A 13,328-nucleotide genomic window follows, 5' to 3' on the forward strand; every position below is an offset into this window, starting at 1 on the left:
CAGGGGATGCATTATAACGAGGCAGACAGGGCATATGTGCAATCGTTTTTTCTTTTTGCACTGAATATTTATGATAGCCCTATTTATTTAAATCCCTACTATAATCATGAAAAGGTGTTAATATTATAATCATGTTTAATAAATGATACTTTATACTTTTATAAGGATTGTAGTAGTACTCGTTTTTGTTGATTTGATAAATTAAATTGAGTATTCCTGTTAGGTGATGCAGTTATTGCATTGTGGATATAATATACTGATATTAATTACGCCTCTGTCTGTTAATTACCAAAAAAATCACTTGTAATTTTACTACTGTTTAAAAAATCAGTTAACAAACCTGTAACTTGTCATTGTTTAAATAGGCCTCATAATAATATGGTAAACAACACAGTGGAAAACAAAATACCTGTGCTTCATCATCCTTGAGTGAGAATGTGGATGGCTGTAGTAGTAGTACAAACAGTACAGTGTCCTTGTCATCATAATCATCATCATCTACTTCTTCTCGTGCTCATACTCCTCCTCCTTGTCTTCTGCTCCATCCTGAGACATTCCATAATGGAATGTGTGGCCATGAGAAAAATATTTGCAACCAGCAAATAGCTTATATGCAAAAGCTGAACTCCCACCTGACCAAGTTGCTGGTGGTGCAGTTGCTACCATACTTCTTAGCTGTGGTAATTGTTGCACAGTTTTGCGCCTTCACCCAAATATAATTCAGCAGACATTAATATTTCTGGCCATCTGCCTGTAAAAATTGTCTCGTTCTCTATATGTGGCACAGTTCATCTGCTTTACTAAAATGTAATTCTTTATAGCAGTAGTACTTCTGGCCAGCTATCTGTAAAAACTGTTTTCTGTAAAAAAAAATAATGTTGTGTAGTTATTCGTACTTCTGGTGCACTGTCCTTTTTTTTTTTTTTTTGTTTAAAATTATCTTGTTTTTGAATACAGTACAGACCAAAAGTTTGGACACACCTTCTCATTCAAAGAGTTTTCTTTATTTTCATGACTATGAAGGCATCAAAACTATGAATTAACACATGTGGAATTATATACATAACAAACAAGTGTGAAACAACTGAAAATATGTCATATTCTAGGTTCTTCAAAGTAGCCACCTTTTGCTTTGATTACTGCTTTGCACACTCTTGGCATTCTCTTGATGAGCTTCAAGAGGTAGTCCCCTGAAATGGTCTTTCAACAGTCTTGAAGGAGTTCCCAGAGATGCTTAGCACTTGTTGGCCCTTTTGCCTTCACTCTGCGGTCCAGCTCACCCCAAACCATCTCAATTGGGTTCAGGTCTAGTGACTGTGGAGGCCAGGTGATCTGGCGCAGCACCCCATCACTCTCCTTCATGGTCAAATAGCCCTTACTTTCAAAGTTTTCCCAATTTTTCGGCTTACTGACTGACCTTCATTTCTTAAAGTAATGATGGCCACTCGTTTTTCTTTACTTAGCTGCTTTTTTCTTGCCATAATACAAATTCTAACAGTCTATTCAGTAGGACTATCAGCTGTGTATCCACCTGACTTCTCCTCAACGCAACTGATGGTCCCAACCCCATTTATAAGGCAAGAAATCCCACTTATTAAACCTGACAGGGCACACCTGTGAAGTGAAAACTATTTTTAGGGGACTACCTCTTGAAGCTCATCAAGAGAATGCCAAGAGTGTGCAAAGCATTAATCAAAGCAAAAGGTTGCTACTTTGAAGAACCTAGAATATGACATATTTTCTGTTGTTTCACACTTGTTTGTTATGTATATAATTCCACATGTGTTAATTCATAGTTTTGATGCCTTCAGTGTGAATCTACAATTTTCATAGTCATGAAAATAAAGAAAACTCTTTGAATGAGAAGGTGTGTCCAAACTTTTGGTCTGTACTGTAACTGTGCCCTCTCTCCGGCACATACCCCATGGACTTCTGGGCAGGCAGATTGAAACAGTGGCTGGAAGTGGCCTCCTTTGCAATCTCTGTACTGTCTTGCCCAGCTTCCAGTGTCATGAGAGCATTTTCAGTGTGTCGGGTGGCATCTTCACCCTCAACTGGGCAAAAATGTCCTGCGCATGTGTCCCAAAAATTACCTTTGTCAAACTGAATCAGGCACATGAATCTATGAGGATTTTATTACCGCTAAACGGCTCCACATCTCCTGCCTTGTCCGTGAGCTTATGTACCACACTGCTGCTCCAAAAAAAGGGAGAATTTTGGGGCGCTTGTTCAGAACAAGCCACAGATTTTTCTGATACTACTGTGTGTATAAACACCAGCAGGCACCTGCCCCCAATAAGGGACAATTTATGCAATGGTTTTTAATTTAAAAAAATCCAAACAATGCAATGGCACAGTGTGTTTTTAAACGGACTATCTGTTAACGCTACCAGCCATGCATTTACACATAGCTATATATGTTAGGGTCACTCTGACAATATTTACTATTGCTGTCATTGTCTTTGGAGACCTCAGAGTGCCATATACCAATTTGCAGGCCAATTGCAGCACTTTTTCGTAGAATCAATTTGGTACAATATCAGTTTTTGACTGTTTCATTAGAATCAGACCTGAAAAAAATGTCAAGAAAATCTCTAGTCCTGATAGCTGTGTTCTCAAAGTGAGGAAGGTCTATTTGGTACTTGCCCTACAGGACAAGCCTTACAGTCCACAGGGCCTCAGGTTTTTCAAATAATGATTCCTGTCAGTACGTTATAACCTAATTAGGGATTCCTGAACTTGGGTTTGGTTCCAAATGGTACCTTGGAACCAAACCCGAGTTCGGGAAATGTTTTTTTTTACGGTACAAATTATTTTATGAAGTTATTACGCGAAGTGTCGCGAGACTTTGCGAAGCAATAACTTCGGCTCATCGGAGCCAATACATTCTAATACTGTACATAGCTCCTGCTCCATACAGTATTAGAACAAAGTTTTTTTATGCAAATCGACTTTCGATGTTTCATCCAAAGTCTATTCGCTCATCCCTAAACCTAATGTATAACCTGTCATCTAACTATAGAATAAATCTAAGAATTGCTGGGCAAGCGCGGCTTCCTTTTCATTCACCACTATAGGGCTGCTGCAAATTGCTGACCATGCTCGCACGGCTATTTTTTGAACTCCCAAAGCGGTGAATGGAGAGTGACCGATCATGTTCGATTGTTCTTTACTTCACTTTGGGGACCCCATTCTGAAGATAGGAGCAGGTTCCAGAGGTGGGACCCTCACCTACGGTATCAAACATCAATGGCATATCCTAGAAATATGGCATCAATGTCCCAGATGGGAATACCTCTTTAAGCTACCAATAAAATAAGCAAATGTGGACAGTGATTTGGCCCTTTTTGCAGCTGTATGGCACAGGGAGCAGCTGAGTGAGATGACTTTTTGGACAGAAGCTGGATTTTATGAAGTAGACGGGGAATTATGTTCAATTAAATAATACTTAAATTTTGGAGCCTCTTTAAACATGTGTTGTAGAAATCTTAGGGTACTTTCACACTAGCATTATTATTTTCCGGTATTAAAATACGGTAAAAGATCTCAATACCGGAAAAAATGAACGTATGAATGGAAAAGAATCTGTTCAGTATGCATCAGGATGTCTTCCGTTCCGTCCCGTGTATTGTATTTGACCTGAAAAAATACCGCAGCATGCTACTTTTTTTTTCCGGCTAAAATCCCGGAACACTACCACACTTGCCATTGAAATGTATTAATGTCAGATCCGGTACCAAGTGTTCCAGAAATTACTGCATCGCTGGATCCGGTTTTCCGGTCTGCACATGCGCAGTGCTTTCTAGCTGTGAAAAAAAAATACCAGATCAGTTTTTCCGAATGATACCGGAAAGACAGATCCGGTATTTCAATGAATAAGTCTACCGGATCCGGAAAAAAAGATATCCGTTTGCATATGGATTTCCGAATCCGGCAGGCAGTTCTGGCAACAGAACTGCCTGCCGGATTATTCTAACGCTAGTGTGAAAGTAGAAATAAAGCGATGGATCCAGCATCGAAGTTAAAAATATTGTGGGTTCCTATATTTTTTACTTCGATACTGGATCCATCGCTTTATTTCTACTATTTCTTACCAAGGTCTCCGTGCATCCAGGAAGTTGATACAAGGGATAGAGACAGCAGGTGAGCTGGACATTGTTTACAGCTAGTGTGAAAGTACCCTTAACCTTGGGAAACGTTTCATATGATGACTGCATTTCCTCCACCGAATTCAGATCCTGTAACTCATGATTTAGGATGCTGTGAGAGCCTGCTTGACTACAGGTATACTGTATTGCAGTCACGTGAGTACAGTCAGGGCAGACAATATGTGGCCCTGGACAAAATCAAAAGTGGGGCCCCCAAATCTTGTAATATTGTACCAACAACACAGATGTGGAGAGCACATCATTTACTGTCCGCATCTGTAGTTCCGGTCCGCGGTCCTGCAAAAATAGATAGAGGATGTCCTATTCTTGTGCGTAATTGCGGACTCACATTAACCCCATGTAACTCACATTAACCCCATGTTGCCCATTATTTCAAGAGGTACTTGGAGGTCACTTAGTATTAGGCCTTTTGCACACGGCCGTTCTGTGCATTGGGGGCTGCAATTTACAGCCTCACATTAAGACCTCACGCACACGGCCGTTGCTGGCCGCGGCCTGCAAACAGCGGGTCCGCAATATGCGGGCACCAGCCGTGTGCAAACAGCGGGTCCACAATATGTGCCACGGCCGCGTGCATGAGGCCTTAATGTGGGGCACATAGGGACAAATTGAGAAAAGCATGTGCCTCACATTAAAAATAAGTGACCCCCATCATGTTTTAACACATGGCAGTGGCAAGATTGGGGTTAATGAGTCACATGAACCCCAATGTTGATGGCCCATGTGGCACTCATGTTTTTGCCTGCCTTTATTTTTAGGCAGGCTAATCATTTGTGTACAGTATGGACAGTCTGGGATACCTGATGCTACACCCTGTGGGGTCAGGGACCTGGACTGATAATGACTGGTACTGGCAAATAGCAATTGTGGTGGTTGTGGTCTTGTGGAGAAGCTGCTGCTTCACTTGGCATTCTCTAGCTGGCTTGCCTGACCTCAGAAACAGCCAGCAGAGGACCTTGGTTCGTTTGTGTTCCCTCCCTCCTCCTCTTTTAATTATTAGCTTTTTTCATTGGTGCTTCAGCTTCAGAGGCCCCTCCCCTTGTGGTTTCATTGGTGGCAGTGACGGCTGCATCACAGTGGTGGACTGACGCTCTCTCCCTCTTTCTTCACTGTGCGGCCAAGACCAGCGATTTCTTGTAATACAATACACAAGTCACATAGCAATGTTATTAAGGCACAGTATGAGAGGACATGGAAATAGATATACAGATGACATTATTTGTTAACCATTAGAGACAGTAGCAGAGTGAAGAATGGTAGCGCCCACTCTGGGGTACTACATAATATCAAAGTGACAGTGACATGTCTATGGGTAATGGAAGAGGGCGGTAACCAACAGCCTGATTAATAACACACGGCATTGTTGGATTTCTTATGCTATCAAAAATTCTAAAATGGTTAAGAAAGGATCCCTTTTTGGGTGCAGATGCATGCCGGTATTTATGCATGAACAGTATCGGGTGAAGCAGTGGCTTGTTTTAAACTTTGAAATACTTTTTGGAAAAAATGGTCCATTGGACAGTCTACTGCAATATACAGCAACTGTGACTCAGACCATGTTGTCATTTTTGCCATATAACGCTTTAAAATGAAAACTAAAAACCCATGGCAGGGTTTACAGCTTTGCAATTCAAGATTTGTAACATCAAATGATATCTTTAAAAATGCAATTCCCTGCAAAAAAAAGAAAGAAAAGAAGCCGACCCTTATACAGTTCTGTCAATGGAAATATAAAAAAGGTATTACCCTTGGAATGTATGGATGAAAAAATCAAAAATGTTTTCGCCAAAATTGGCTTGGTCCTGATACACAATGTATTGCTTCACGGTATATTACCCTCCATGAATCTAATCCTCATTGATACTGAATGCAATTCTTATTTTATTTAGCTTTCCGCACATTCCTTGGAAGGAAGGATGTTTCTCAAGATGTTGACGATGTGCTGGCAGAGACCAGGATACAGAGGAACACTCGTTTGGTGTCTGTAATTGAGCTTTTGAAGATGCGCTCAGTAAGGTGGCAAATTATTACCGCCATAGTGACGATGGCTTCTTACCAGCTGTGCGGCCTGAATGCTGTAAGTACAGGACTCATACTACAGGACTCACATGATTGCTCCCCATTCTTCCCCCAGTAGAGACAGCAGAGCCCTCCTTTCCACAGTAGTCATAGCAGGACCTCCTCTTTCCTCAGTAAGCACAAAAGGACCTCCAGTGTGCTCCTGGAATGCGCCCTCTACTGGCAGGAAGCTGTATGCCAGCAGCCTATTCCTGACTGCTGCGAAACCAAATTTGCACCAAAACGAGGCTTTTATGCACATTTTTTTTTTAGCCTCAAGCAAGTTGGTATTAAAGAGGATCTGGAATTTTTCCTGACATGTCTATTTTACTAACTACTTGCATATCCCATGTAATAATTCTGAAGCATCTGTTCCTATATGTTGAGGCATTCCTATATTATTCCTACTAGACATTGTCAGCAGTCTGCAATAAAGGTCCATCTGGGTGTTCCCAGTTGGGAAGGGGGGGGGGTGTCCCTGCACAGTCCGACATTAGCAGCGCTGATTGGATAATGTCAGACTGCGCAGAGACACACTTGTAACTGGTAACACAATACAAACCACTGGTTATTCATTTATAACTTCTAGTAGAAATAATACAGAATATAACAATTTAGGGTGATAAAATGCAGAACTGGAAAATGAAAAAAGAACATCTGGAAAGTTAAGGCGATTGAACCGAGACTGACAAAGTATATACCGCTAGTGGTGCATGGCCAATATCATACAACCAAGGTGGTATATATTTTGGGTTCTGCCGCAGGACATACCGTATATTGAGGCAGGGTCATGTAGTTCTACGCTGCCTTCATTTCTTACTGGATGGACACTTGTTAAACTTTTGTTATGTTTGTTTCTTTGATCCACTACAGATTTGGTTTTATACAAATAGTATATTTAAGGAAGCCGGTATACAGCCTGAAACTATTCCATACATCACCTTATCCACAGGGGGCATTGAAATTTTGGCTGCTGTTGCATCTGTAAGTAGGCTTTTGCATTGATTTCTTCAACCCCTCTTATGTAATTTGATCACCCTAGACCTAGACCATTGTAAAACGTACAAACCTCTCATAAGCGAAATGTCCTGCTGCAGACAGATAAGACTACTGTAAGTTTTCAACAGCTTGTAATACATCTGGAATGATTGGAACGCTGGGGAGATTTATGAAGCGGAATAAGGGATCATGCAGGCCGTGCCTGCTACTGTTAAGTGGCATAGGCAATATTCGTTTTCGCAATATTTCGTGATTTTTTTCGCATAATATTCGCAATTAATTTGAGAATTCTAGAATTCGTGATCTCCAGTCATTATTTTCGCGATTGCGCAAATCGGCACTAATGAAGCGCGTATTTTTTGCGCAATACGTGCAACTTCACATTTTATCAGGTCTGAGTAGATATTACTGATTGGTGCACTAAGTATTGTTGTGACATCACAGCACTATGTCTGTAGTAGTGTTGGGCGCAAATATTTGAATAGCGAATATTAATCGCGAATATCGGCACTTTGAGAATTCACGAATATTTAGAATATGGTGATATATATTCGTAATTTTGAATATTCGAGATTTTTTTTTCATCAGTAACTTCCCTTCTTACTTGTGGGCCAATGAGAAGGCTGCAATGTCTTTGTCTGAGCTTAGCAACATCCCTAGCAACCAATAGGAAAGTTGCCTACCCCTTACTATATAAGAACCTCCGCAGCAGCCCTTGTATGCAGTATTTTGCAGATCTTAGAGAGAGACAGCGGTGTCATTGCTGTGCTCTGTGCTTTCCTGTGTCATTACATTAGATAGTTAGCTTATATATATAATACAGATAGTTAGTAGGAGATAGTCAGTGTAGGTTAGATCGTGATATAGTGTAGCTGATAGGCTCTGCTGTCCATACATACATGTTACATACATAGTTCTGTGATGTCACAAGTTCACAACAATACTTAGTGCGCCAATCAGTAATATGTAGTCAGACCAGATCATTAGTGCTGATTTCGTAATCGCAAATATATTGGAGCACTCTATCTGCATATAAAGCTATTGTAATGTTCTGCCGTGCCAACCATTTTCTCCAGTCTCAGGAAACTTCTAGCAGTTGAAAAATGTAGCTATAGTGACCCACGCCTGTATTTTGCACGCATTACGTGAATATCAAGAAAATAATCTCGAATTCGCAAATATATGAATATTCTACCAAATATTCGCGAAATATCGCAAATTCGAATATTGCCCCTGCCGCTCATTACTAGTCTGTATGTATATATGGACAGCAGAGAAACAGTAATTCCTATCACACTACCTAACACCCTGCACTGGAACCTATCAGCTACACTATATCACTATCTAACCTACACTGACTATCTCCCACTATCTGTATTGTATATATGAGCTAACTAACTAATGTAATTGTATAAGGAATAGGATCCAGATGAAAGCACAGAGCACAGCAATGTCACTGCTCTCTCTCTCAGAACTGCAAAAAAACAGCAGAAAATGGCTGCTGGGGAGGTTCTTATATAGTAAGGGGTAGGCAACTTTCCTATTGGTTGCTAGGGATGTTGCTAAGCTGTGACAAAGATATTGCAGCCTTCTCATTGGCCCACAAGCAAGAAAGGAGGTTACTGATGGAAAAAAAAATCTAGAATATTCGCGATTACGAATATATAGCACTATATTCTAGATTTTCACGAATTCTCGAAGTGCCGATATTCACGATAAAAATTCGCAATTAGAATATTCGCGATCAACGCTAGTGCCCGCATAGTGGCCCACAAATGCAATATGTGAGCACCGGCCGTGTGTGCCCCGCATCCATTCACTTGACTGGGTCCACAATCCGGAAGGTTGGTGCGGAACGGAGGCACGGAACCCCACGGAAGCACTACGTACACCGCTGAGAAGTTAAAACACACAGCGAAAGGTGCACTTTAGGAGGGACATCTCTAGTAAAAATTCAAAATGCATTAATAAAGTACATTACAAAAAGTATCCATCTTCTGGTCCCCGCACATACTCCCCTGCAGCCAATAACTGCTTGTAGCAACATTACAGTTGAAGCCAGTCATTGGTTGTAGGGGAGCATATGACCATACCTATGGGGCGCGGGAAGAAAACAGTGCGGAGACCAGAAAATAGAGACACCAGCGGCTGCGCAGAGGTCGGAGTGTCAGGGAGCAGGTAAGTATGACTCCTTAGTGGGGCAGACTGCCGGCACTTGGTAAAATGGCATTATTATTGCAGAGCCCTTTTAAATGTTGTCAGCAGACCTCATAATCATGTACAGAAAAAATAGAATAAAGATATCTGCAATCAGAGCATGAAAACTGATTATTAAGAAAAACTGTGTTTCACTATCAGTTTTTTTAATTAGTAAAAATATAGAGGTGATAAATTCCCTTCAACAACAATAGAGATATAGAGATATAGACCTGTTGCTGATTTGGGACGTATCATCAGCAGCACTGGGCGCATGCGCAGTGAAGTGATGTGTAATGCGCATATGCTAGAAGTCACTGGAGTTGAGTCCAGGACAGTATAGTCATCAATATCAGATCGGCAGGGGTCCGACACCCGGCACCCCCGCTGATCAGCTGTACGGGGAGACAGCGCGGGCAGTGTGCTTGTGCTGTCTCTCTTCCGCTCTGCTGCTGCTTTGCCATAGACAGCAGCAGCGGCAAGCAGGAAGGCAGACGGCACGTGCACACTGCGCGACATCTCCAACGTGTGGAGCTGTAACTACGGTCAGGGACAATATATGTCCTTTATGGCCCACTGGGTGAATGTGGTTCCTGCACAGCCACACCTGCAACTTGGCCAGGTGACGCCGCTTCCGCCTCCACGTTGTCATGACGTTGGTCCTGCGACAATGTCAGCCTCTTTTTATTTATTTATTTATTTTTAATTTATTTTAACTTTCTTTATTATATTTCAAATCTTAACAATCGGTAATATAAAAAACATATAAATCTTAAAAATTTTTTAAACAAAAGTGACCTCCCAATCCCTCCCAATCCCCTCCCATGGTGCCTCCCCCCTCACCACCTCCGCCCCGTAACAAGACGGGGGAGAGATGGAGAGGACTGAAGAGAGCGGAGGAAGCTCTAAGGGCTCCAATCTCCCCAAATTTTAAGCCATTTTATCTCGATATTTCTTTGCTTATATAAAATATATTCATATCTCTTATTAGTATTTATCAGGTTTTGCCATGTATTCATACTAGGAGCATCGTGCGCAAACCAAGAACGAGCTATTAACAGTCTGGCCAGAAATATTATCTTGTACAGAAGTTTTTTTTTTATCCTGCTGACACCCCACCTTGGCAAGATCACCCAATACCCAACATTCAGCAGTAAAGGGTATCCGTATATTCAACTTTCCCTCTATGTATTCATGAATAGTCCCCCAATACTGTTTCAGCTCTGAACAGAACCAGAAGATATGCAAATAATCCGCATCAGGAATATCACACCTCGAGCAGTTGGAATCACTCCTAATACCACATCTCTTAAGCCAAAGAGGTGTAACATAGAGTCTATGCAAAATATTAAACTGCACCACAACGTGATTGAAATTATGTGAAACCACTTTTAAATCCTGAAATACCTCTTCCCTATCGTCCAGAAAAGTCATTGCACATCCATTTTGCCAAGCCCTCTGTCCTGGAGAACAGGTATCTACAAATCGTGCTCTAATTATATTTCTGTAAAGTTGGGAAATCTTCATACCATGCACCAAGTTCCCTATCAAATCATTAAGTTGTGTAGAAGTGTCTATTTCAAGCCTTTTTTTTTTTTAATACTTAAAAGTGCCAATCTTAACTGTAAGTAGCGAAACCATGTTAATTTCTGTGTTTTTTCTTTTTGTGATAATACCGTGAATGAGACTATGTCCCCATTACCTACTATTTGTGTCACATATAATATATTACTTTTTTGCCAGTATGGATCTCTATCTAATTCAATTAAAGTTTAAAAGTGCTATTATACCACAGAGGAGTGCATCCCGTTGAACCCTTCAATCCAAACCAAAATCGAATAGAATACCATGACTTCATAAAAAGATTCCTGGCGGATTTAAATTCCTTATCGGAGTAGGTAAATGATCTGACTCCAACAACGAAAAAAAAAATTATCATATGGCGATTTATTCAGTAAATACCTACATAGCGGGCTGTCATTCCATTCCCGGAAAAAGCAAAGCTAAATAGCTAAAAAGTATCCCTTGAAGCAGGGGAGATTAAGTCCTCCCCTCTCCAAGGGTTTATACCAATGCTCTAGTTCAAGTCTTACACGTTTCCTCCACCAGAGTAGTTAATTAATAATTCTTTCTATTAATTTAAAGAACCTGTCCCCGATCCAAACTGGAGAGTTCCTGAAGAGATAAAGTAACTGGGGGAGAAACACCATCTTAACCAAAGATATTCTATCGGCCTTCGATAAAGATAAGCAAAACCATGTTGTTATTTTAGACCTCAACTTATTTATCAATGGCATTAGATTAAGCGGGATGAAATCTTCCACCCTTGGAGAGATTGTAATACCTAAATACTGAAAGGACTCAGAGATTTTTAACGTGGGGAGTGCAGATTTATCTAAGGACATATTATCCAATGGCATACGAGTAGTTTTTTCCCAATTTACATCCAGACCTGAAACTTCTCCAAACTGATTGATCATTTGAATAATATGTAACAAAGTAGCTTGAGTCTGTTGAATATAAAATAAAATATCATCTGCATATAGTGAAATGCGATCTTCCGTTCCTGATGCCCCAAACCCTAGAATCCTGGGGTCTTATCTGACCCTAGCAGCCAGGGGCTCAATGTAGATGTCAAATAGCAGAGGAGATAGTGGACATCCCTGGCGAGTGCCTCTAGTCATACAAAAACTTCTTGTAAGATTGCCATTTATATTCAGTCTTGCAGTAGGAGATCTATACAGAAGTTTAATCATGTTGCTAAATCTAGGGCCAAAGCTCATCTTCTGAAGCACTCTCCAAAGGAACTCCCACTCAACCGTATCAAAGGCCTTGGAACCGTCAATAGACAAAATGGAACAAGAAGCCCTTCCGGAGATCTGCAAATTGGAAAAAAGACGGTGGAGATTATAATGGGTCCCCTTATTAGGCATGAAACCATTTTGGTCTGGATGTATAATTGATGTCATAACACTGGATAGCCTCGGCGCCAAAATTTTAGACAGAAGTTTAACATCTGTATTAAGGAGAGAGATGGGTCTATATGACCCCAAATCATTGGGATCTTTACCCTTCTTTAAAGGGAACCTGTCACCGGGATTTTGTGTATAGAGCTGAGGACATGGGTTGCTAGATGGCCGCTAGCACATCCGCAATACCCAGTCCCCATAGCTCTGTGTGCTTTTATTGTGTATAAAAACCGATTTGATACATATGCAAAGGGACAGGACTCATCTCAGGTTAATTTGCATATGTATCAAATCGTTTTTTTTACACAATAAAAGCACACAGAGCTATGGGGACTGGGTATTGCGGATGTGCTAGCGGCCATCTAGCAACCCATGTCCTCAGCTCTATACACAAAATTCCTGTGACAGGTTCCCTTTAATATCACTGTGATCACCGCCTCTGTCATTGTTTCTGGAAGAGCTCCCTCCTTTATTGAATCAGAGAGTGTTCTCCACAGATGGGGAAGAATAACCTCCCTATATTTACGATAAAACTCCTACGGGAGTCCATCCAGTCCAGGGGAGGAATTACCTGAACAGGAGTCAATTGCTTCCTCTATCTCCTGAAGAGACAAATCCATCTCCAGACGTTCTTTTTGACCATCTGTAAGCGCTGAAAGGGAAATAGAATCCAAATATGCATCCATCATTTCCTCTGAGAGAACACTCTTTGATTTATATAATTCACAAAAGTGATTTACAAATATTTCTATTATTCCCTCCTGATCTTCAATAATTGTCCCATCCGAGGCACGAATACTGCGAATCTCTTTTTTGGATCCTGACTAGCTATTACCCTGGCCAGCATCTTCCCACGACGTCCTGCCTCAGAAAAATATTTTTGTCCTCTAAAGAATAACCTCTGTTGTGCTTTATCCAGAAGGAAATCACAGAAGGC

The 13,328-nt window shown here is 41.0% G+C and overlaps 1 protein-coding gene across 1 annotated transcript in view; it reads left to right on the plus strand.

The window, feature by feature from the left end:
* Positions 1–13,328, plus strand: part of SLC2A9 (solute carrier family 2 member 9) — a 447,321-nt gene that overhangs the window by 173,991 nt on the left and 260,002 nt on the right. Inside the window, exons 8-9 of the mRNA XM_040419103.1 lie at positions 6,059–6,246; positions 7,101–7,211. Coding sequence (XP_040275037.1) covers positions 6,059–6,246; positions 7,101–7,211 — 299 coding nt within the window. The remainder of the gene's footprint in view (positions 1–6,058; positions 6,247–7,100; positions 7,212–13,328) is intronic.

Source organism: Bufo bufo, chromosome 2 (genome assembly GCF_905171765.1).
Source record: "Bufo bufo chromosome 2, aBufBuf1.1, whole genome shotgun sequence".
In the NCBI taxonomy this organism is placed as follows: domain Eukaryota; kingdom Metazoa; phylum Chordata; class Amphibia; order Anura; family Bufonidae; genus Bufo; species Bufo bufo.